The sequence below is a fragment of the Tachyglossus aculeatus genome, chromosome 5 (assembly GCF_015852505.1).
Source record: "Tachyglossus aculeatus isolate mTacAcu1 chromosome 5, mTacAcu1.pri, whole genome shotgun sequence".
NCBI classification, from domain to species: Eukaryota; Metazoa; Chordata; class Mammalia; order Monotremata; family Tachyglossidae; genus Tachyglossus; species Tachyglossus aculeatus.
Genome location: NC_052070.1, coordinates 82,019,679 through 82,044,965, shown reverse-complemented (window position 1 = coordinate 82,044,965; position 25,287 = coordinate 82,019,679). Strand labels below are relative to the sequence as shown.

The following is a 25,287-nucleotide window of genomic DNA, read 5'->3' as shown; positions in this document are numbered from 1 at the left end:
GAGCACTGTACTAAGCGCTTGGGAAGTACAAGCACTTGGGAAATTTTACAGATCAGGAAGCTGGTAACAAGAAGGTGAGTGACTTCCCCAAGACCAGACAGCAGGCCAGTGGTAGAGGCGGGATTAAGAACCCAGGCCCTCTAATTCCCAGACCCATGCCCTTTCTACTAGCCCACAATGCTCCTCTAGACTCCTCCTGTTCAGCTCCACGAGCCATTGCAGCGCGGAAGTCCACTTCTTGCAGGAACGAAGAGCAAGTGAAAGGGAGGGGTAGCCCGAGCTTCCTGCCACACAGGACCCAGATGTGACTCAGTCCAAAACGTTTGCCCACTCCTGCCCCAGGCATTTGAAAGATGGTTCTTCACGAGGTGAAGAATGCATTCTTGAGATCGTTCACTTGAGATGTAAAAATGAAAAGCACAGTTTACTCAGGTATTGGTGGTAAATTTTGATTTTGTAGCATGATTTGTTTTAACTTAAAAGTGACCTCCTTTGCAGAGTAAGGAGAGAGATGTATTCTTGGTGAAGGAGCACCCAGACCCCGGGAGCAAAGACCCAGAGGAGGATTACCCAAAGTTTGGGCTTTTGGACCAGGTGCACTATTCTAGTTTGTACTCTCTTTCTTAAAAGGCATATTGTGCTCTCTGGCTACATCAGGTGGCTACATCTTGAGGAAACTGTGAACTAAAATTCACTTTCTAACCTCTTTGGTGCTCTTCAAATTTCACACTTCCTCAAAACTGCCAATTCCAGTGCTTTTGAAATGTTTCCCGTAGCCTATCCTTGAATATCCGGCCACCTTGAGATTTTATTTTTCTTCCCAGCAGTATGCTTCTCTTGTTTTGATAAAGTGCTTCACTCTGTTATTTTTGAAACCACTGCATTCTTTTCAGGACCTTGGTAATATCGGTCCAGCCTATGATAACCAGAAGCAAAGCAGTGCTGTTTCTACTAGTGGAAACATGAACGGTAAGTTTTCAAACATTGTATCGCAAGAATATTTGCAAGATCTCATTGTACTTTTTTTTAGAAAACCTCGCAGTCAAGTAGGCCATCAAACACTTCCATGCACTTCCCACCCTCAAAGCCCTGCACTTAATGCTGAGGTAGATACAATATTATCAGATCAGGCACAGTCCCTGTCCCATTCAGGGCTCAGAATCTATTTAGGGTTGCAGGGGAGTCAGTTGTATTTTTTGAGCACTTCCTGTGTTCAGAGCACTGTACTCAGCACCTGAGAGAGTACAATCATCAATCGTATTTATTGAGCACTTACTGTGTGCAGAGCACTGTACTAAGCGCTTGGGAAGTACAAGTTGGCAACATATAGAGACAGTCCCTACCCAACAGTGGGCTCACAGTCTAAAAGAGTACAATGTAACAGGAGCATTCCCTGCTCGCAACGAGCTTACAGTCTAGGGGGGAGACAGCCACTAATTTAAATAAATAAATTACACATATGTACGTAAGTGCTATGGGGCTAGGGTGTGGCAGAAGGGGGTTAAAGAGAAGGAAAAGAGTGCTTAGGTAAGGCTTCTTGGAGGAGATGGGCCTTCAATAAGGCTTTGGTGGTGGGGGTGAGTGTAACAATGGGTGGCAATAAATAACAAACCAGGATTCACACCAAGGCATCAATGACAAGTTAATAAGCAGTTTTTGGATGGGGAGAGTTTGAGGACTCTGCTGTGCTTCAGGCCACGTAACTAATTAAAATGGTTGACTTCCGGCATGTGGTGATGTGAGGCACTGTGGGATATTGGTCTGGGCAGCGATGGCAGACCCCGGAGCCCTCATCTCAAGAGGGCACCAACCACATGTGACTCAGACCCTGCCTGGGCAAGAAATGAGGCCCCTAACGCCCCGATGTGCTGCAGCCGTGGGCGAGGCTGGGCCCGGATCAGACGGCGGGCCCTTGAGCCCCGGCCCTTCAGGTTTATCAGTGACTGGGATGCGTTGCAAGTGTTGTCACCCCACAGATACTCCCAGGTGGCAACCCAGTTGACTTTGTCAGGGGGGCTGGGCCACAGAAGGTGAAGGAGGAAGACTTGTAGCAGAGAGAAGGAGGAGGGGGAAGAAGAAGAAAACAGTGCGGGAGAGGCGAAGAGCGCTGGGAGTCTGGAGTGCCCAGGATGTCTGATGTGCAAGAACAAGTGCTTAGTATAGTGCTGTGCACACAATAAGCGCTCAGTAAATACGATTGAATGAATGAAAGAGAGGTAGTGGTAGGGCCAGGCCCTGGGGAGGGAGCAGGGGCAAGAGAGGACGGTGACAGGGAAGAGCGGCAGGGTCAAGGGCAGAGGAGCACTTGGGCTCAGCCAGAGTATTCCTGCTAGTTCATTCTAATGTTAAAGTTGTATAAGCTAGAATGTTAGGTGACAGTAGCATGTCTGGGTATTTGCCTCGCTTGAATTCAGAGGGCAGCCCGGCATGAGGTGGATTTAGTGCCGAACCAACCGCTGACGATTTAAGACGCAACCTGTTTTTATGTTTTGTTGTGAACTCCTAGCTATACCTTATCAACTGCCGCTCTTTTCCATTTTAACGTCCACCTTTTCTTCTTCCATGTCAATGAGAAATGTGTCCAACCCTGTCTTCAGATTTTCCATGCTTCGAGATTTTGAATTTAGAAGTTCTGTCGAACTGAACGTTTACGCAGTGATCCTCACGTCCGTCTTCTCCCCCGCCACTAGATTTACATTATTTATTAAAGAGCCTGGGGACATAAAGAGGTTGTCAGAGTAGGATGGTGATGGTGTTTGAAATATCTAACCGCTTTTCATCATTTTTAGGTTTATATTGATCTTGAAATTTTCTATTTATTACCTTGATTTTTCTTTTCTCCTTGTGGTTATTCAAATTTGACGTACACATGGTGCCACTTCTGTCCTTACAGGTGGAGCCTCTTTTGGAGGTGAATACTTTACCTTTCAGCCTCTCAGACTTAAGTATCGTGTGGTTTGGAAAGTGCTTTTGCTCAGTTGTCCTAGAAGCTCAAATTAATTCAGAAAATCTAAAAGTCTCTGAGAATTGATTGTAATACTATGAAACTAAAAAAAATCTAGCAGTGTTAGTAATTCGATACTTTCACATTATCATATTCTGCCAAGCATGACCAGTAGCCGTTCTTAATGGAATTTGTTTCTATGGTACAGTAGCTGCAAAATCTCACTAATTAAAGGCAATTGCAATTGAGAACGTCCCATGAATCACGCTGAAAGCTCCAGGAGAGTCTAACTTGAACTTTAAAAATGATGGAGTCAGGTTACCTTTGAAAGTTAGCCCTGAGGGAGCCCAGCTGGCTTCTGTGGAGTTCAGAGAAGGAGATACTGTGTAGAATCTGGTCCTGTTTTGTGCAGAATATGATATCCTTCTCAGGGGTCTTGTACCTTTTCACTGCCACAGGTATGCTGATAGTTCCTAGCTTGCTTCACTTTTAGAGTCAGTACTTTATGCAACTGGTAAATAAAGGTGTTTTCCTGCAGTTCAGTGAAATTCTCAAAAATGAACTTCACTTGAGTGAGAGGCAGAGATGAATTGATTTCAGGTTACTATATTTCTAAGATTCCCCCCCCCCAAAAAAAAAAAATTATGGCTTATTTTAATGTGGAGATATATTATTTTGGGTATAAAATATAGCCTCACACTAATGCCCCCTTTTTTCGCGTGGCAGATTCAGACTAACTTGAATTAAATGTCTGGCCATGATCTTTAAATAACTGAAGTTCAGATTGCGTTTGCCTTGAGCAACAAGGGGCCTGCTAAAATTTAGGCCTTTAGTTTTCATTGTGAGAAGTGACACACTTCCTGTCCTCTCAGCAGCTATCACTTGGAAATTTGCTTAGCAGCACTGGAGAGAAACACCTTTTAGTGCTTTTGTTTTTTGTCTGGTGCATTTTGTTGTGTATGTTAGATTTTAAAATTAAGTGCTTATTGCTTCAGCAGGTATTGTGCCTAATATGTTTTTGGAGTGTAACGTGCAGTTAAGGCAAGTGAACGTCTGCTTATAATGAGGACGGTCTCTATGTAGGTGTTTGTTCTGATTTGGGTGAAAACTTCTGTCCAGTTGTTTGAGATCTTTGTAGCTGTGGGTGTTTGGAATCTCCATGAATAAAATTTGCTTCTGTGTGTCTGGTGCTCAGCTGAAAGGTACCAGTAGCAGTGTTTTACGGGGAAATGAAAGACTACAGACAGTGTGTTAAACACGCACTTGGACTGTTGAGTTGTCGGTTTTATTTCCATAACTGAAATTCCTAATTTTGGCCCATTGGAAGCACTTCCCCAATTTCTTCAGCTGTGAAGTAAAGTCAATTCCGTTACGTTTATGAGAAAGTGGCCCATTGCTCAACACAATCACATTTCAGTCTCTGTCCTCCATGGAGTTTCTGACCCCACACTTTATTTTTTTTGTCGCAGTTAATTGACAGGGGTTCTTGTCTCTTTCCAAAGGGGGAATTGCGGCAGGAAGCAGTGGGAAAGGAAGAGGGGCCAAGCGCAAACAGCAGGATGGAGGGACGACTGGCACCACCAAGAAAGCCCGAAGGTAAACAGAAACGCCACGGTCCTAGGGATCCTCTGGCAGTGGTGGCCCTCTGCTCTCCTCCCAGTAAGCGTCTTCCTTTTGTCCCGTTTGCTTGTATAGGGCAGGATGATGTGTTTAAAGAATGAAAGTGGATGTGAAGTTTGAAAGTGTGCTTCCGAGTGAAAAGGTCAAAGAGACGTAGGAAAATTTAATTCAGTGTGGGGGACGCTTGAGCCCGAGTGGCCACTAGCCTTTGGTATTTTTCTCCTCCACAGTGATCCCTTGTTTTCTGCCCAGCGCCTCCCCCCTCACGGCTACCCTCTGGAGCACCCCTTCAACAAAGATGGCTATCGCTATATTCTGGCCGAGCCCGATCCCCACGCTCCTGACCCTGAGAAACTAGAGCTGGACTGCTGGGCCGGAAAGCCCATTCCTGGAGACCTCTACAGAGCTTGCCTTTATGAACGGGTCCTGCTCGCGCTGCATGACCGTGGTACGTACGGTTCTACTGTGGTGCCAGGTGAAAAGCTTTAGAAACATTCAGTACAGAGCGGTTAGCCCCGCTGATGGTCCAGGGGAGAGAGCACACCCTGTGAGTCCGGAGATCTGAGTCCCACATTCGGTTCTGCTTGTAGCCGGCTAACATGTGAATATAGGCACACAAGCCACTAGCACTAGAATCAGTCCCTCTGCCCAGGTTCTTGGTCCTGAAGCCTCAGGACCAGAGCTTGTCCATCACTCCTGTCGGGAGACTCCATCGTCATCATCATAGATCACCCCCACCCGATTCCTTGTCACCACCTGATGGCTTGCCCTTGGTATGAGACGCGTAGTAACACACCATGACGACAGTGCTGAAAGTTCAGAGGATGTGATTGATGCCCTACAACCTCAGATCATCTGGGGACTTTGAGGTATCCCAGAATTGCCGTGGGGATTTGTTTTGGTCCTATAGTGGCTCCAGTGAAATTGTTTTTGGGTGATGGTTGTCTTGGGAGCGTCCACTGGAAGATGAGCTACTGTCTCTGTGCAGAATTCACCCTCCCAGGGGACTGGGTTGGTTTTAAGCCTTCCCACCAAGGGTTCCAGTAGGCCGAGCAACCGTCAGCCTTCCTACCTGAAATAATTGGTGCTCTGGAGCAGCAGAATGGGAGGGACCTTAGAATTTCCCCCGCCCGTCGGGAAATCCCCGAACCAGCCATGTCCCTGCCCACTCTGAAACCACTAACAGGATTCAGAGAGAAACCTGGCATCCCAAGGAGGCAAGTGGGAGTCCAATCACCTGCCAGTATTGGCTGCAATTTTCTGCCGACCTTGGTTTTGAAAAAACACGGCCAGTCTGAGTATAAGCAGGGCTTTTATCTGGTGCTTTGCCCTCATTATGGCCTGATAGGAAATAACACTATCACTTGGAAGTGAGAGGCACCTGACGCATCCCACAAGAATCAGAGTGAGTTTAACTCAATCCGGTAGTGTTTGTTAGTGGTGTTCCTCTGTACTAAGTGAAAGCATCACTTTGCCTGCCTGGTCTATTTAAAAGTCTAGACCCAAGAGGTTTTTTTTAAATCCCTGAATAGAAATCGGCCTGTTTCATCAAGATTCTGAGGTGCAGTAAGGGAAGGCGACACTGAACCCTAATTGCAGTTGTTTTGAAATCCAGCATGGTACAAAGGTAGGGAGAATGATAGCCACCACCTATTGCTTGTTGAGTCCTTATGGGCATTGGATTGAAGGGATTTAAATTGCCTAATGTTGCTGTCGGTTGTCTTGCTGGCTTTGCAATTCCTTAATCTAAAGCCTACCCCAGTGCCTCCTCTCGTTTATATGGTTCCCATTCTCCCACCCCCAACCAATCAAGCTTTGGTCAGTAAGAGAGTAAATCAGTGAGGCGTCTGTTTTTGTGTCCTTCATAATTTCAGCTCCCCAGCTCAAGATTTCCGACGACCGGCTGACTGTAATCGGAGAGAAGGGCTATTCTATGGTGCGGGCCTCACATGGGGTGCGCAAGGGTGCCTGGTACTTTGAAATCTCGGTGGACGAGATGCCTCCGGACACCGCTGCTAGACTGGGTTGGTCCCAGCCCCTAGGTAAGCAAGGGACAATGAGGAATGGATAGGTCCTGCAAGTGGCAGGAAGGATTGCCCAGATGAGCTAGAGGACCTCTCGGTGCTCGTAGAGCTGTGAAGAGGAAGTTCAGGCGTGGCGGTACCAGATACAATTTTTCGGTCCAGTGTTCTTCCAGCCACCCCACTTCTTTCCCAGCTGCCGATATAAATGCTGTTACATAAACGTCTTGGGAATTCATGAATTTGTTCCTGCTCGCAAAGACTTTTGGAAGGGTTTACGAAAATTCAAGTCATTTCAAAATGAGAAGGAACCAAGAAGAGAACCCAAGCCTGCTGGGAACGGGGGGTGACTTAACTCTGGTATTTTCTGTGTTGGGGCAGGAAACCTCCAAGCCCCCCTGGGTTATGACAAGTTCAGTTACTCTTGGCGGAGCAAGAAGGGAACCAAGTTCCACCAGTCCATCGGCAAGCGCTACTCCTCTGGCTATGGGCAGGGAGATGTCCTGGGGTTTTACATCTCCCTTCCCGAAGAAACAGAGACGGCTAAATCCCTGCCTGACACCTATAAGGATAAGGTGAGCTTGTTCTCTGCCTGGTAGCAGTTGGGGTCTTTCCAGCCCTGATTCCAACTGCCACCAGGAGGGCTTCAGGGCATTAGTAAGAGAAACTGGCAGTGGGATGAGAGGGGAAGCACATAGTTGAGCAGATTCTCATTGAGCAGAAGTAAGCGCTTAACAAATGCCATTATTATTATATCCTAGCCTGTCAGGACACGAGGAGAAGGATGCAAAGAAGCAGCATGGCCTAGTCGATAGAGCATAGGCCTGGGAGACAGAAGGACCTGGGTTCTAATCCTGGCTCTGCCGTTTGTCTGCCTGTGACCTTGGGCAAGTCACTTCACTTCTCTAAGCGCTGTACTAAGCGCTTAGTACAGTGCTCTGCACACAGTAAGCGCTCAATAAATACGATTGATTGATTCTCTGGGCTTCAGTTCCCTCATCTGTAAAATGGGGATTAAGACCGTGAGCCCCGCCTGGGACTGGGATTTGTCCAACCTAATTAGGTTGTATCCATCCCAGCGCTTAGTACAGTGCCCGGCTCATAGTAAATGTCTAACAAGTACCGTGAAAGAAAAAAAAAAAAGTAACAACCTGCCCGAACAGCTTCCGACAGCTGGCTTTCAGTCAGTCTGGGGAAAAAAAAGAATTTGTTGTAATTGACTTTGTTTTCCATTGAAAAGAGAGTGTTTGTGGGTTTGTTTTTTTTTTCCAAACAAGAATTGGTTTTGCTCCCAAAAGACACTTTGTCAGGATGTCTTATAAAGTGGGGTAGCAAAAATGAATTTCCAGATGCTAGAAGGCTTTTTGGGATTAGTTGTCTGAAGCCGGAACGTACCCACTTCCCTTTTGCGGTGATATAGGTCTAGGGTCCAGGTTATCCAGACCATCAGTAGGGAAGGCTAGGTGAGTGGAGGGAAAATAGGATCCTCTAGGCACATGCCCATTAAAGAAAATGGGAGGGGGAGGCTGGGGACCAGTGCCATTGTGATATGCCAGCCTATTTCAAGCTGGGTATCTTCTTGTTGGGTTAATCAGTCTTACGTATTGAGTGCTTACTGTGCAGAGCATTGTAGTAAGTGCTGGGAGAGTATAGTATAACAGAGTTGCTAGGCATGTTCCAAGCCCACAAGGAGCTTTACCGTCTAGAGGTTGAGATTCTATGTACCTCATTTTTTCTGTGCTCCTTCCCTAAGTGAGAAAGTGAGGGGTTGATATCCAGCTGTCCCTATCTCAAAATAGGCTGTTCTTTTGTCACACATGATAAAGGTTCAACAGAATATAAACTATTTTTGTTGTGCATTATGTGCCTGTGTGTTTTATCTCTACGTGTTAGACTAGGTCTCCTACGTGTATGTTCCCCTCAGATTTTTTTCAATCTTAAAAGCTCCTAGGGTCTGGTCCTATTGAATTTGCTTTGTGTGCTGCTTTACAGGGCTCCGTATACTGTGTTACTTGACGCTTTATGAGATAATGTTTTCTCTCTCTTGTGGCTTCGTAGGCTTTGATAAAGTTCAAGAGTTACTTGTATTTTGAGGAAAAGGACTTTGTGGATAAAGCAGAAAAGAGCCTAAAGCAAACTCCCAAAAGCCAAGTGAGTTCCACTTATTGCTTGGTCGGGAGGGGTTGTGTAAAGAAGATGGCAGAGTTCCTTCTAGAGTAAGGGATGGAGTTCCGGAGTCTTAATTTCTCCAGAGAGGGCAGAGTTTGGAGACACAGGAAAATGTAGAAGTCTATTTGGTGGAGCATTTTAGCCAGAAGAGTCTTTGTTCCACCAAGAGATTTTAGGATGCATTCCAGATATCTTTCTTGTAGGAAAGCAGCATGGCGTAGTGGAAAAATCATGGACCTCAGGGTCAGAGGACCTGAGTTCTAATGCCGGCTCTGCCACTTACCTGTTGTGTGACCTTGGGCAAGTCACCTCACTTCTTGGGGCCTCAGTTCCCTCATCTGTAAAGTGGGAATTCCATACCTGTTGTCCCTCCTAATTAGACTGTGAGCCCCACGTGGGACCTGATTATCTTAGATACACCCTAGCTCTTAGTACAGGTTGGTACATAGTAAGCGCTAAACAAGTACCCCAGTTAATGTTACTCATCGTAGAGAAAGGTCTGATTGATGATATGTATGATGGTCTCCTAAAACACATGATTTTCCATCTTCCAGATAATATTCTACAAAAATGGCATTAGCCAAGGAGTGGCCTACAAGGAAATCTTCGAAGGAGTTTATTTTCCTGCTATCTCCCTGTACAAGAGCTGCACTGTATGTATAATTTCCCAGACTGGTCTTAATTTCCAGGACCTTTGAGGAGAAGAACTGAATACTTGGTTGTGGGTCAGAATCCAGGGGGGAGACTAGAATAAGTCTGAAGATCAAGTGGTTGTGAACCCTTGATGGATTCCGAAGTCTCTAGCCTGTGTGTTACTAGTGTTGCTCGTCCCTTACTATTTGGGTCAAGAATAAAGTCCGAGGGATTTTTAGGGACATTATCTTGGGGTCGTGTGGCTCGTTCTCAGCAGTCTTTGTTAGCAGGACCGAGTTTAACAAAAGTCAAGTCATCTCACTTCCTGTCATACCCAGTGCGTCGAACAGTGCTTGGCACATAGTAAGCGCTTAACAAATACCATTACTATTATTATTATTATTCAGATTTCCTCTTTTCTAGGTTTCCATCAACTTTGGGCCCTGCTTTAAGTATCCGCCAAGGGAGATCACTTACCGTCCTGTGAGTACCAGTTCAGAAAACCATCGCCTACGCTCTTCTTCCTTGCCCCCACCCGCCCCTTACTTCGGCATGCTGTTGAAATTGCTCATTTCCTGTGTTTTGTCTTTTTTGCCTGCAGATGAGTGACATGGGCTGGGGCGCTGTAGTGGAGCACACATTGGCCGATGTCTTGTATCATGTAGAAACAGAAGTGGATGGGAGACGGAGTCCCCCGTGGGAGCCATAGCCCTATCTCCCTTTTTCAGGCAGGGACTTCCTGGGAATAAAGCCGGGTTTGTTGTATTTGATCTTCCTTTTTTTACAGTCTCCTGTATGCTTCTCCCTGAAGGGATGGCACAGAATGGCACCTACTTTAACAAGTGCTGGGTAAAAGGGCAGTAAGGTCTCTGCCTTCTGTGTATCCATGAGGTTGCTCTTTGATGTGCCACACTACGAAGACACCAGTTCTTCACAAGCCAGTGAGTCCTCCCCGTGGTTGCCCTGCCCTCCAGGCTGTTAGTACTTCTGTAGGCCAGTAATACTTCTATAAAGCGGTTCCCCTGGAGTGAGGTGTCATTATCCGTGCAGCTTCTTTCCCTAGTAACAGTTTTTCTGTATGTGGATGTTGACACTGCCCTTTCAGAATTTCATTTCTCAGGGGTCGGTCACCCCAGACTTCCCAGAGCAGCTGAAATCAGTGGCTCCTGCCAAATGTGATGACCAAGCAATTGTACGCTCCCAACTGTTCCCTTTTTAATGACTGTAAATAGTACTTTTCATATGGAGGGAACTTCAGAGTACCAAAACAACTGAGTGTGAAACTAATTGTGAATGGAATACATGCTTTGAATTTTTTTATATAGTAGAAATCTTAAAATAAAATTTTAAAGTGGTTTGTGTGCTGCTTTTGAGCTGTCTTTCAGGCTAAATTCCTTGGGGCAGAAGCCTTCCTGTCTGTGTATCTCAGATCCTGAAGCCCAGGGAGCTTTGAGGAGAGAGAGAGGTGGCCATTGGGAAGCAAAGATGAGGTTCAGATTGGACCTTTTCTTTAGCATATCTCTCAACTCTTTTCTTTTTTCTTTTATGGCACAGTCAGCCAGCAGTCGTAGTATCCTCTTAAGGGCAGGAACCACCACGCCTTTTGGAAATCTTCAACTCTGACTCTCAGGAATTTCTGTAACTGAAGTAACTTCAATTGCAAAAACTAGACAGACAATCTAATAATAATAACTGTGATGTTTAAGCGTTTATTTTGTGCCAAGCCTTGGGGTAGACACAGTATGTGCAGATCCAATGCCAGTCCCCAAGTCATATGGCTCTCACAGTCTAAAGGGGGAGGAAGAAAAGGTATTTGATTCCCATTTTAGGGGGAGGAAGAAAAGGTATTTGATTCCCATTTTACAGGTGAAGAAACCGTGACTCAGAGAAACTGTGACTTGTCCAAGGTCACACAGCTGACAAGTGGTGGATCTGGGATTAGAACCAAGGTCTGATTCCCGGGCCCCTGCTCTTTTCACTAGGCCACACTGCTTCTCTATTTGGGGTGGTGTCAGGAGAGACTCTGAGTTTGACTTTTTCCACTAAGTGAAGTTATTTTGAATAAAATACAAATTTCATTCTCAAGATGACGCTCAACTCTCTGCCGCTTCAAAGGTCCTGTCTAAAGGTTGCCTTTGGTTTAAAGATCAGAAGAAAGGTTACCTAACGGGGAGTTTTAGGAGCCATGGGACCACTCTGAGGCACGTGTTGGTTCAGGCCCTCCCCAAACAGACAAAAGGCAGTGTAATTCAAAACTTAGCTGCTCAAGTGGGGAAAGGAGGTTGGAACTTTTGTCTAAAATGGAGCTTGGGTCTTTCCTAAATGTTTCAATTCTTCATGCTCTCCATGTCACCTCCTCTTACCGTGGCTTACAGCAGGTGTGTTTTGGAGGTGGTGCTCTTGCCATAACTGATAAATCACCAGGCCTGCCCTGTGGGTATCCTCCTTAAACTGAGGACGAACCCAGTCTAGGAGGACGTGAATTGATGTAGTGAGAGAGAGGAGGTGGAACCCAGAGAGAAACAAAGACAGTAGGGGCAGTATTTTCTTTTTGCCAACTTCAGGACTTCTGGATAATTATACTAAGCTTATGCCTAGAACGCAGAACACAGATCCTGGTGTCGACTGTTCTGTGTGAAAAAGTTTTGGCATGATGATCACCTCTGACAGTTGGCTTTATTCATTTGAATGTAAGGGGTACACAAACTTAAAACATCTCAGCAGATTTCAATGAAAAGTGATAGAGTTTGGGGAAAAGCAGTCCAGCTCGACATTATTCTGCACCTTCCCAACCCCACCAATCATTCATATTAGTTCTGGTCCAGCCATCCCCTGCTCTCCCTTTCCTCTGGGCACAGAGAATGCATTGCTGCTTTTCATTCATTCATTCAGTTGTATTTATTGAGTGCTTACTGTGTGCAGAGCACTGTACTAAGCACTTGGAAAGTACAGGGAACCTTTCCTATTCTGAAAGTAGATGATATTTCTGTCAATGAAAACCATAGTGAGACAAGTGAAAAAGGATGCATTTCATCCATTTCAGGGACTGGGTCAGATGACTCTTTGGCACGATTTGCTATAATAAATAAATAATGTACATCTGCTGTAAAAAGCTTTAAACGAGTCAAATACAGGCTTCCATCTTACTACACATTTGTTTAATAAATAAGTCAAAGCCCTGTTTTCAAACACTGTACTGCAAGTGTTTACTGCTGATGTCTATTCATGTGCTCAGAATCAGTGTGGAAAAGCTTCTGGTGCTAATGGTGTTAGCAACAGACTTGTTCCCAGTGCTACGTTTAAATGGTTTTGATACCAATTTACGTTTCCACATAAATTCCCCGAAGCCCTGAAGTAGTTTATTGTGTATTTAGCTAGGTGGCAGAGATTTGGAAAATGGGCGCCCTTGGGCTCTTACTTAGCTAGTGTGTCTAAACATCTTGAATACGTGTTGACAGATTCTCTCCTTACCTCTAAAAACTTACTGAAGAGTAAAATAATCCAATCTGTTTCTTCATGTATATTTCCTTTCCCTTTTGCCTTTTAAGGAAATAAAACCTTTGCTTATTACGTATCTTACTCCCAATCATCTCTCACTTAGAACTCAGTCCAGGTTGCCTTTAGTTGATCGCAGAGTTACCCAGTGGAATGATTGGTCTTTTTTAAAAAACAGATTATCTTTTTTTCAGTGATGGTCTAAATGATTGTGTCGAAGCCCAAAGGATTCTTTTCATACTGAGTAGGTTAAATCAATTGACTCAAGGAGCTTTGAGTCCTTATACCCCGTTTTGATTTTACTGTTAGGGTCTAGACAGAAGGATTTATGTTAGGGCTCCCACTGCAAGAAGCTGTGGGGAATATCTAGTCAACCATTCCATTTTTCACCCATTCAGAAATGACAGAGTCAGGCCCTTAAAAAAAAAAATCTATTTAACGATTTCTGAGAAGGGCGTTACAAGAAGGCTTGCATCCTAGGAAATATGTAGAGCTCTTCCTGTCCTGAATGGGGGGCCAGAGAGGGAGATGAGGGAGAATGATGATGAGGGAAGATGCCACCCTTCCAAGAATCCTTCTTACTGATGCTAAAGGTAGAGGAAGAAAACCCTGAGCAGACTCTGCCCAAGCCCTATTCTATGTCCCTACTGCCAGTGAGGCTAGGGATAATCTGCAGACCTGCAAGACCTAGCTGATTCTGGTGCAGGTTGAGGATTTCTTGAGACCAATAGAGGCAGCAAGAAGATCTTCAGCAGCTGACAGCAGCGGAGGCAGGGCTAGCGGCCAGGCGTTTACGCAGGTGGTTGGCAAAGTCCATCTGGGTTTGGGAGAGGACCTGGTTAATGATGCTCTTTGGGAGCCATCCCTATGGAGAAAAAAAACAGACTGAAGTCAAACTCACCTAATAATGCTTGCCAGCTGAAGCAGAAGGTGGCTCTGGAGAAGTCTCTTCTACAATTAATGGGGGCTCTCCCTCTTTATTGAGGGCCTGGAGTCAATCCCTTTTGACTGTACTCATGAAAAGTGCTCATGGATCCTCTTCCCTGGATGGAAAGGCTAAAGAGCATTTCTACCTGTCTCCCTGACATTTTAACAAGTTGCATGTTAAGCTAGGAACTTATAATAGTGGTAATAAGTGTTTATTATGTGTCAAGTACCCAGATAGATAAAATGCAATCAGATCAGACCCAATCTCTGAGGAGGAGGCAGGACAGATATTTAATCCCCATTTTACAAATGAGTTAACAGCCTGCTCTTCTAGGCTGTGAGCCCACTGTTGGGTAGGGACTGTCTCTATATGTTGCCAACTTGTACTTCCCAAGCGCTTAGTACAGTTCTCTGCACACAGTAAGCGCTCAGTAAATACGATTGATTGATTGATTAACAGGCGCAGAAGTCAAGTGACTTGTCCGAGACCACACAGCCAGCAAGTGGCAGAGCCAGGATTAGAATCCAAGACTCCTGCCTCCTAATCCTGTTCTCTCTGTTCCCTTTCCACTAGGCCATGCTACTTGGAAGTTTGGAGGGTGGTGATGAAGACAGACTGCCAGCTGGAATAAAAGCTGATCTTACAGATCCTTGGGGTTGCCCGATCCACCTACCTAGTTAGGATAGTGGGCGTTGGAAATGGATCCATCCCTGCCTTGCTTTCTCTCCCACCATTCAGCAGACGCAACTTCAAGGACTTCTTTGGTTCACACCCGACTTACCTTGAGATCAATGCTGAGGAGCCAGGTCAGCTGAGTCTGAGAGGGATTTCCAGCCAGGGGCCTTAGCACCATGCAAGTAGGTCCATGCTCAGCCCTGGTAAGAGACCAGAGTCAGGATTAGCATAAGAAATTATAGAGCATTAGTGGCTTGTCCTAAAAATCATGACTTTGTTCTCTTAGCACTCTAGGAAACTTTACCTGTTCCCCTTCCACTTCCCCACCCAATCCTTGTATTTATTTCCCCAGCTTTTTAACTGCGAAGCATACTATGCTGTTCTAGTTTAATCTTGTTCATCCTAATGTGCCCTCAGTGGCTCCAGCTTTGGAACCAGTCTTGTTCTCTCTCTCTCTTTACACCTTTGGGAGCAGGGAGAAGAATCCCTGACAGGGGAGAAGGGCAGCTGAGAGGAAGGATGTAGATGAAGAGCTGGGAGCTTTTCAGAGTCAATTCCCGGAACATTTCCCGAACATCCCCCAAATGTGTATGACAACCTATTAGGTAAAACTGGGGGTGAGGGAGAGGGGGTGCCTGATGATGTCAAAAATCAGTCAAGGACACTGTGTGCAGAGCACTTGGGAAAGAATAACACGACAGCGTTGGTAGACGTGATACCTGCCCACAAAGAGCTTACCTGACATAACCTTTCTGCTCCGGCATCTCCTCATAGTTTGTAGCCATGCCCGCCAGCACGCAGGTGGAGCCCCTGCGTTTGGCACAGCGGATGCTCACAAAGTCCCGAGGCCCCACTATGTTGCCTGGGGTCTCAGCAGCTGTTTCATGGGTGATGACTGTGTCTTTCCCAATCTTCTGCAGGACCTGCCCAGTCAAGAGGGAAATTAAGTTAACCCAAGTACTCTTTGGATGGCACTTTCCAGCACTTATTACAATATTCTCCACACAGTAACCGCTCAATCAATCAATCAATGGTATTTACTGAGCGCTTACTATGGGCAGAGTGCTGTACTAAGTGCTTGGGAGAGAACAATAGAATTAGCAGACATGTTCACTGCCCATAACGAGCATACAGTCTAGTCATCTTGATGACGATTATACCTACTCCTGTGTCTTTGCGGTACCTACTCCCCTGAAACTATCTCTGGCCCTCACTCTTCCCCTTTTAAACTTTTACACATATACACACACACCCCCAACCCACTTCCGTATTCCCCTCTCACCTTGATTTCTTTGACATTGGGGTTCCAGTCGCCCATCTGCTCCATGCGCTCCACCAGTTCCTCGTAGAGCATCTGCATGGGCTGATCCACTACCACCTCTAGCCGGAAAACCTTGCCCACATCTGGGAGCACCTTACTCAGCACTTTGTCCCCATTCTTCTGCGGAGGGAGGAAATAGAAATCGCTCTAGGATCATGCCCTCCCCTGAGCACTCAGAACCAGGCTGGGAGGATGGGCCTTGAGGGGGGACACTCCAGAACAGCGTGTCTCAGTGGAAAGAGCACGAGCTTGGGAGTCAGAGGTCATGTTTCTAATCCCGACTCCGTCACTTATCAGCTGTGTGACTTGTGGGCAAGTCACTTGACTTCTCTGGGCCTCAGTTACCTCATCTGGAAAAGTCTGTGATTAAGTCTGTGAGCCCCAAAGGGGATAACCTGATTACTTTGTATCTACCCCAGCGCTTAGAACAGTGTTTGGCACATAGTAAGCGTTTAACAAATACCATCATTATTATTATTATTATTTACAAGGAAAAAGAGTCCTAGGGCTATTTCTGATTCTGATCTATTGAGTCAACTTCCCTGGTATCCCCCAAAGAATGTAGGAGAATCATTCATGCCCCTTCTTGCCTCCCAGGAAGAGTGGTGAGGAGGACTGGAGTCATTCGTGAGGAGCCATTGGTGTCTTTAAAAGACAAGTTCTCAGTCACCAGATGATGAGGTGTCTCTTTCTACTCATCAGCAAACATGTGAGAGTCCACCTCAACCTCCACAGTGGCAGGAGTGGCCAGGGCTGTCGTTCTGCAACTACTCAGGTAATTTAAGTGAAACTTCACCTTACCCAAATCATCCGATTAATTTTGTTACGGAACCTGACAGTTCAAAAGACCAGCCTCTTGGTTACCACTCTGGCTCCAAACGAAATTGCCACCCCGTGTTGGAAGTCCTAACCCTGGGCATCCGAAGAAGCTCACTGGGCTGGTGGAGGGAAAGGGCAGAATCGAAAGCATTAAGTAACCCGCCACCAGTGAAGAATACTGGTCAAGTGACTTCTTCTTTTGGCTTTGGTTCACCACCTAGAGAATGGGAGTAACCTTCGAGAACTGTTTCATAGGGCTCTAAAGGGGATGGGTGGGGAAGGATGGAGACAGGAAGAAAGGAGCAGAGGACTCCCAGCCTCACATCCCCTACCCGTTGGGTCTCACTCTTCCAGCCATCCTGGTTGCTGAGAATGCTCAAGGCCTTCTGCAAGGCCTCCTCTCCCTGTTTTAAATAGGCCATGTCCTGTTCACTGCCGAGGTTCTCTTCCAGCCGGGAACCTGGTGGAAACAAGATGTAACTTGGAGTTTCTCCAGTGTGCTCGACGGTTGTTTCTGTGATACCTTGGATCTCCCTGACCGCTCTCATAGGCCCCCATCTCCAACCCACACCCTTGTTCCTAGGCACATACTCTATCCTATCACCTTTTAAAGACTGTGGGTAGCCCCCTCCACCCCCGGGCTTGCCTGCACAGTGCCAACTGTCACAATGGCACCGGCTCTCAAGGGCTGCTGTGCCGAGATGCCAATTCTCAAAACGCTGATAGTATTAAAAAAACGGTATCAAGACTGTGCAGGAATGGGAGCCAGGGTTCAGGCTGTACCTGAGCGGGGAGAACCCCAAAACCAACGTCTCATTCTCAGGGCCAGAAGTCGCTCTGCCCCTCTCCCCCTCCTCCCCGTCCTTGCCTGGAAAGCTTTCTCTGTGCTGGGCAGCTTTGGGCCGTAGGCACTTACTGAACAGGGAGCTCCGGCGCCGGACTTGGGAGATCCACTTGCTGGGCCCAGGACCCCCAAAGACTCTCCGATTCAGCTCCTGGCTGATGGCAACTAATGCTTGTTGCCTCAGTCCTGTGAGGACAGAGAGAGGGTAGGGAGGAGAGGGTTTGGGGGAGACAGAATAAGAAAGGGTGAATGAGAGCCAGGTGGTTAGGTAGGGGAACAGGGCCTCAGAGGGAAGAACTGAGGGTAGAGGTTGCAATTTTTCCTTATTTTATAATCCCAAAACCCTAGAGTAGTGCTGCTCGTCCCCCGCAGCCCTAAACAATGTTTTGACTGTTGATAGTGGCCAGGTGCTAATACATCTGACAAGGCAAAACACAATTTGGCAGATCGGTAAAATAGGGTAATTGTACATCTTGAGAGGGAGTTTTAACCACCACTGGAATGGATTAGAAAGAACATGGCCCTGGTAGTCAGAGGTTTGGGTCCTAATCCCTTGGTCTGCCCACCACTTGCTTGCTGTGTGACCCTGGGTAAGTCGGTTAATCAATCAATCATATGTATTGAACGCTTACTGTGTGCACAGCACTACACTAAGTGCTTGGGAGGCCACAGTATAACAGTTGGTAGACACAGTCCCAGCCCTCCGCGAGTTTACAGTCTAGAAGGAGCTCACAGTCTAGAGGAACTTCCCTGAGCCTCAGTTCTCTCATCTGCAAAATGGAGATTCAGTGCCTCTTCTCCCTCATTCATTCATTCAATCGTATTGAGCGCTTACTGTGTGCAGAGCACTGTACTAAGCGCGGGGGAAGTACAAGTTAGACATACTTAGTCCTACTTAGACATACAGAACAGAGACTGTCCAACCTGAAGATTTTGGACCTACCCCTAGCGCTTAGTACAGCACTGATAATCAGCTCTTAACCAATCGCTTAGTGGAAAGAACATGGACCCGGGAGTTAGAGGCCCTGGGTTCTAATCCCGGCTCCACCACATGTCTGCCGTGTGACCTTGGGCAAGTCACTTAACTTCTCAGTGCCTCAGTTACCTCAACTGTAAAATGGGGATTAAGACTGTGAGCCCCTTGTGGGACAGGGACTCTGTCCATCCTGATTACCTGGGATCTACCTCGGCGCCTAGAACAGTGCTCGACACATAGTAGGCGCTTAACAAGTACCATAATCATGATAATTATTAATAACAGGCTCCTTGCAAATGTATTAGAGTGAGGGTCCGGGCTCAGGGACTTCCAGATTCCTTCAGCCTTAGTTCACATTATTTGAGTGGTTGTAGAGGCTCTCCACTGAATTTACAGCCCTCCCATGAGGCCGGGATCCCGGGAGGGGAGACAACCAGCAGGTTCAAACCTGTATGAAAAAAGCTAAGGTGACTCCCACGGCTTGTGAGGACAAGCAGGGAGCAGAGGAAGCTGTTATTCAGTGATGTGCTTTTCAGCTGATGTAGCTCCGTCAGAGGGCTCTGCCAGAACTGGACAAATGCTGAAAATCTATTGAACTGAATAGCTGCAATCAGCTACGCATCAACCGATGGGGGACTCCAAATGCTTGCACAACATTTCGACAGGGAGGGCTCCTGGCAATGTAGCTGAAGAGGAGAATGAAACATTTTCCTCTTTGCTGTGGTGGCTGTAGGACACCCCTATTCGCCTATTCTAAGAGGCACATGGAAAAAGCAAGCCTGTCATACCATAAAAAAGGGCACCTGGAGAGTAGCCCAGACAAGTAGGTAGCTGCAGAGAACACCCATTAGACTTGGGCTCCTTTCTCTCTTCCCAGAAGAAGGCCCTGCCCAGGCCCTGCTGGAACAGGAAGAAGCAAAAAGACTTGAGAGAAAAGCAAGAAGTAGGGAGAGCGCGGCTGGATTCTGGAGTTGCAGGAAACGATCGAAGCTCCACACACTCCCCAGGGCCTCCTCACCTGTCATATTGTGCAAGTGCCTATAGGAGATCCCAGCACACAGCTTAAAGGTCGCCAACAGCATCGTTTCCCCGGAGTCGCCGAGATGTCTACCGACGGTGCTTTTCCTCTTGCTCCTCCTGGTCTTTGGGGTCTGTGGCTGGATCCTTCAACTGCTGCCTGGCTTCTCTTCAACCTGCCCCTTAAATTCCCCAGCTGAAGGCTGCTGCCCTATCATGGGGTGATAACAAGGCCATTACTCACTATGGCAAGGAATGGGGCAAGGACAGAGGCATTGCCTCACAGAGTCACCGGCGGTGCTGCAGGGGGAGCCCAGCAGGGGAGAGAGGAGGAGGAGGAGGAAGAGGCGCCTGCGATCAAGGCAACAAGAGGAACGAGGCTTCCCCAAATGTGCAGTGGAGAAGGCAAGTTTTAACTCTAGGCTCCTTGGCTCTTTAAGCCTTAGCTACTCAGCCCCCTTCCACCACTGGACACCACCCCCGGCAACCCAGCTACACCCTCTATCTTGGATTCACTCATATGCCTTCCACTTCCACCTCTTTGTGGATGATAGCCAAATCGACATCTCCAGTCCTGATCTCTCTCCCTCTCCGTAGTCTCGCATTTTCTCCTGCCCTCAAGACATCTCTACTTGGATGTCCCACTGTCACCTCAAACTTTACATGTCTTAAACAGAACTCCTTACCTTCCCAGCTGTGTTTGTCCATCCCCTGACTTTCCCGTCACTGTGGACGGCACCACCATCCTTCCCATCTCACAAGCCCATAACTTTGGCATCATCTTCAACTCACATATTCAATCCATCGCTAAATCCTGTGGGTTCAACCTTCCCAACGTCACTAAAATCCACCCTTTCCTCTCCATCCAAACTGCACCATATTAGTCCAAGCACTTGTCCTGTCCCACCGTGATTACTGTATCAGCCTTCTTGCTGACCTCCCTGCCCTCACTCTACTGCCAGGTTCATTTTTCTACAGAAACGTTCAGGACATGATTCCCCACTCCTCAAGAACCTCCACATCAAACAGAAATCCTCACCATTGGCTTTAAAGCACTCAATCACCTTGTCCCCCACTACCACACCTTGCTACTCTACTACCACGACCCAACGCACGCACTTCATTCCTCTTAATTCTAACCTTCTCACTGAACCTCCATCTCATCTACCTCACTGCCGACCTCAGCCTCTGGCCTGGAATGCCCTGTCTTTTCATATCCTACAGACAATTACTCTCCCCACCTTCAAAGCCTTTTTGAAGGCCTCTCTCCTCCAAGAGGCCTTTCCTGACTAAGCCCTCCTTTCCCCTTCTCCTACCCACTTCTGCATCTCCCTGAATTGTATTTATTCATCCCCCGTCCCAGTACCACAGCACTTACAAACTTATTTGTAATTTTATTTATATAAATGTCTGTTTCTTCTCTAGACTATAAGCTCACTGTGGGCCGGGAATATCTGTTATTTTGCTATGTAATACTCTCCCAAGCTCTTAGTATAGTATTCTGCACGTAGGAAGCGCTCAACAAATACGATTGATGGACTGAGTTCCCTTGAAGCTTTGCTTAGTGTCTGGGCCAGCCAGTGACTTTAGAGTGCTCTGTGTGTGAAAGAAAGAGCTCTAACTTTGGCAGATTGATCCCTTCGCTATTCCTTCCCTCCTGTGCTCCAAAAGATGGGGTTGTACCCTTTGGGCTGGAGCCAGTTTTGTTTTGGGTTTGTTTTTTTACAGTACTTGTTAATACTTTGTACCAGGCACTGTACTAAGGACTGGAGTAGAAACAAGGTAATGAAGTTGGACATAGTCCCTGTTCTGCATGGAATTCAGTGTCTAGGAGGGAGGAGGATGTAATCCCTATTTTATCGATGAGGCACAGAGAAGTGAAGTGACTTGCCCAAAGTCACACAGCGGACAAGTGGCTGAGCCAGGATTTGAACCCCGGTCCTCTGACTACTAGGCTCATGCTCTTTCCACTAGGCAACACTGCTTTCCAATTCAAGGAAATTCACAGGGCTTCTGTAAGCCAATAGTAGAGGGAGAACTGTCTCATTTCCTTCTCAAAAGGGTTAATATGGGAGTCCAAGGGACCAAGGCCCTCTAGACTGAGAGCTTGTTATGGGCAGGGACTTTCTTTCTTTATTGTTGTATTGAGCTTTCCCAAGCGCTTAGTACAGTCCTCTGCACACAGTAAGTGATCAATAAATACAATTGAATGAATGAATCGAATGAATGAATGGTCAGCTCTTCTCACACCCTTCCTGTTTCTGGGTTGAACTTCAAAGAGGCAGTGGTTTCCCTCCCTGATCACCATCTTCAACTGCTCACACCCTCCAAAGACTCCTTCCCTACTGCCTTCAAACAGGCCCATGTATCCCCTATCCTCATAAAACCCTCCCTTGACCCCATGGCATCCTCCAGTTATCGACCATCTCCCTCCTACCATTCCTTTCCAAACGACACGAACAAATTATTTACACTTGCTGCCTGTTTCCTTTCCTCCAATTCTCTCATGTAATGTGGTTTCCTTCCCCTCCACTCCATAGACATTGCTCTTTCTAAGGTCACTAATGACCTCATTCTGGCTAAATCCAATAGTCCCTACGTCATCCTAACGTTTCTCAACCTCTCAGCCATTTTTTATGTTATTTGTTAAGTGCTTACTATGTGCCAAGCACTTTAGCTTGTATCTAGTCCAGCGTGTGGTAATCATGTTGGACACAGTCCGTGTCCCACATGGGGCTCACGGTCTAAATCCCCATTTTACAAATGAGGTGACTGAGACACAGAAGTGAAGTGACTTGCCCAAGGTCACACAGCAGACAAGTGGTGGAGCCGCGAGATGGCCGAGTGTAGGGATATGTACCTAAGTGCTATGGGACTGAAAAGGGATGGATACGAAGAATCTAGCTAGTGGGGTAAATATCAAATGCATTGGTGGTACAAATCCAAGTGAGTAGGTAGTGCAGAAGGGAATGTGAGTAGGGGAAATTAGGGGAAGCCTCTTGGAGGAAATGTGATTTTAGAAGGGTTTTGAAGGTGGGGAGGGTGGTGGTCCGTTAGATATAAAGGGGGAGGGAGTTTCAGGCCAGAGGGAAGGCATAGGCAAGGAGTTGGCAGTGGAGAAAGAGAAGGCATGTGAGAAAGGGATCAAAATGGTTCGGAAAGTTGGGGGCAGGATCTGTGGGGTGGTAAATGATGACAACCTAGTAGTTGGAGTGGGTGGCAAGGACGGATGATACAGACTTCAAAGGAAGGGAAGGAAAGGGATGGTGCAGAAGTGGCATTGGAGAACAAGAAGGAAGCTGACTCTTCCCCTTTCCCAGTGAGTCTTGAAGAGCGGGAGAAGATGAGGTGCCCTTGGGAAAGAGAACCAGGGGAGAGGGTGTTGTCTGGGGAGAGCCAGATTTCAGTGAGGGCGAGGAGGAGCTGTGACTGAATCAGGAACAGTTTAGAGATGAAGGGAAGCTTTCTTATGATGGAGAGGAGGGTGCTACAAGCCGCACTGTGCTGAGAGGAGAGAGGACATGGGGGTAAGGCATGAGGAGAGCGCTTAGTACAGTGCAGAGTAAGTGTGCAATAAATATGATCGAATGCATGAATGAAAGGAGAGACAAATCCAGGGGATTAAAGAGGCTCTATTTTTCCAGCTGTCCACCTTAGTTCGTAGGGGATGCTCTGTCAGAAGCCTGGAGGAACCTATAACCCAGAGACTTCCTAGTTTAAAGCAGCAAGAGCCTCTTGGTCAGTATGACCACAGTCGACCACACCTGGCTGCAATTATCATCATCATCATCATCAATCGTATTTATTGAGCGCTTACTATGTGCAGAGCACTGTACTAAGCGCTTGGGAAGTACAAATTGGCAACATATAGAGACAGTCCCTACCCAACAGTGGGCTCACAGTCTAAAAGGGGGAGACAGAGAACAAAACCAAACATACTAACAAAATAAAATAAATAGAATAGATATGTACAAGTAAAATAGAGTAATAAATATGTACAAACATATATACAGGTGCTGTGGGGAAGGGAAGGAGGTAAGATGGGGGGATGGAGAGGGGGACGAGGGGGAGAGGAAGGAAGGGGCTCAGTCTGGGAAGGCCTCCTGGAGGAGGTGAGCTCTCATCAGGGCCTTGAAGGGAGGAAGAGAGCTAGCTTGGCGGATGGGCAGAGGGAGGGCATTCCAGGCCAGGGGGATGACGTGGGCCGGGGGTCCATGGCGGGACAGGCGAGAACAAGTGGTGTCCCCTGGTGTGCTCAAAGACTGGGGCAGTGGGGCCGAGGGAAGGTGTGGAGTAAATTTCCCTATGATCTTCCCCTGATACTGTACACAGTTCAAAGGGCCCCTCTGAAGTGGCAACACCTGTCTACACGTTTTGTCTTCTTGTCTGTCTCCCCCTTCTAGACTGTGAGCCCATTGTTGGGTAGGGACCGTCTCTATATGTTACCGACTTGTACTTCCCAAGCACTTAGTACAGTGCTGTACACACAGTAAGTGCTCAATAAATACGATTGAATGAATGAACAAGACCTGGTTGGGAACAAGCCCTCCGGCCTGGTGTTAGTTGATGTTCGTTTCCCCTAGCTCTCAGAGGAAGGATGTAGGCCCGGCTGGGCCCAACCCCCAGGAGAGGAGGTTATTAGAGGATCCCCTCTTCAGATAATGCTCAAGGTCCCGCTAATACTATCCTGTGGTGAATTATGACTCTAGGACTCGGAGCCGGGATGGGGGAGGGAAACTGGGAACGGAGACAATCCACGTTTTCCGACGTCAGCGCCTGCAATCAGTCCAGGGAGACTGGGGAGGGGTGTGGGCGGGTGGGCAACCTTCCACTGCTTGCCATGAGGACAAGGCTCCTCCAGCTTCCACTGTTAACCCCATGGGGCCCTTCAATCATATTTATTGAGTGCTTACTGTGTGCCGAGCACTGTACTAAGCATTTGGGAAGTAGAGAATCCTATTCTGCAGCTCCCTGAGTCACCTTTCCACACGGAATAACTTGCCCAATGTATAGCCGCAGTGTAGGGTTGCGGGGAGGGAGGAGTATCAGGACTGGCTCCTATTGGGAGAGGATTCAGGAGGGATGGTGTCTGCTTTAGGCTGAGCCGGCTCTCAGAGCTGAGCTAGTGGTATAGCTGGCAGTCAGAAAACCACGTGAAACATTGTGGAAAGAGCCTGGGCCTGGCCCGAATCATGACTCCATCCCGACTCCCGAGTCCTGGAATCATAATTCCCCACAGGATAGTACTAGCGGACCTAGAGCATTATCTGAAGAGGGGATCCTGTAATAACCTCCTCTCCTGGAGGTTGGGCCCAGCTGGGCCTACACCCTTCCTCCGCTGCTTGTCTGTTCTGTGACCTTGGGCACGTCATGATTTATCTGTGCCTCAGTTCCCTCATCTGCAAAATGAGGATGAAGACTGTGAGCCCTATGGGACAGGGATCGTGTCCAACCTGATCAGCTTATATTTACGCCAGCACTTAGTTCAGTGCCTGGCACGTAGTAAGCAAGTAACAAATGCCATTAAAAAAGTGGGCTCTTTTTGTTCTGGACAAAACTAAAAGGCAGTGCGCCTTAAACAGAACACCTTAGGGATACAGCCACGGGAAGAGAAAGAGTTGGAGATAGGAATCCTCCAGTGTTAAGGGGGGGAAAAGGGAAGTGGGGAGAGAGGGAAAGCCTATGGAGAAGAGAAAAGGGTGGATCAGATTGGGGAATAGTAGAGTCACCGTGCAGTTTGGAGATGATGCTGTTGACATTCTCCCCCTTCTAGACTGTAAGCCCACTGTTGGGTAGGGACCATCTCCGTATGTTGCCAACTTGTA

At 47.2% G+C, this 25,287-nt stretch overlaps 2 protein-coding genes across 3 annotated transcripts in view; one reads left to right on the top strand and one right to left on the bottom strand.

The window, feature by feature from the left end:
• Nucleotides 1-10,742, top strand: part of ASH2L (ASH2 like, histone lysine methyltransferase complex subunit) — a 29,992-nt gene extending 19,250 nt beyond the window's left edge. Inside the window, exons 7-17 of one of the 2 annotated variants that reach the window (XM_038746528.1) lie at nucleotides 499-594; nucleotides 894-969; nucleotides 2,894-2,911; nucleotides 4,447-4,540; nucleotides 4,795-5,012; nucleotides 6,439-6,606; nucleotides 6,967-7,160; nucleotides 8,644-8,736; nucleotides 9,309-9,407; nucleotides 9,811-9,870; nucleotides 9,989-10,742. In XM_038746528.1, the coding sequence (XP_038602456.1) occupies nucleotides 499-594; nucleotides 894-969; nucleotides 2,894-2,911; nucleotides 4,447-4,540; nucleotides 4,795-5,012; nucleotides 6,439-6,606; nucleotides 6,967-7,160; nucleotides 8,644-8,736; nucleotides 9,309-9,407; nucleotides 9,811-9,870; nucleotides 9,989-10,096 (1,224 nt within the window). In that variant the 3' untranslated portion in view covers nucleotides 10,097-10,742. The remainder of the gene's footprint in view (nucleotides 1-498; nucleotides 595-893; nucleotides 970-2,893; nucleotides 2,912-4,446; nucleotides 4,541-4,794; nucleotides 5,013-6,438; nucleotides 6,607-6,966; nucleotides 7,161-8,643; nucleotides 8,737-9,308; nucleotides 9,408-9,810; nucleotides 9,871-9,988) is intronic. The other variant, XM_038746529.1, reaches the window with a different exon arrangement.
• Nucleotides 10,743-12,272: 1,530 nt separating this feature from the next.
• On the bottom strand, nucleotides 12,273-19,546 carry STAR (steroidogenic acute regulatory protein). The gene is made up of 7 exons (XM_038746234.1): nucleotides 19,464-19,546; nucleotides 17,542-17,655; nucleotides 16,958-17,085; nucleotides 15,768-15,926; nucleotides 15,224-15,408; nucleotides 14,592-14,685; nucleotides 12,273-13,747 (listed from the first exon to the last, which is right to left on the bottom strand). Exons 1-7 carry the CDS (start codon nucleotides 19,525-19,527, stop codon nucleotides 13,631-13,633), a joined length of 861 nt encoding a protein of 286 aa, XP_038602162.1. The 5' UTR covers nucleotides 19,528-19,546; the 3' UTR covers nucleotides 12,273-13,630.
• Between the last annotated feature and the right edge of the window lie 5,741 nt (nucleotides 19,547-25,287).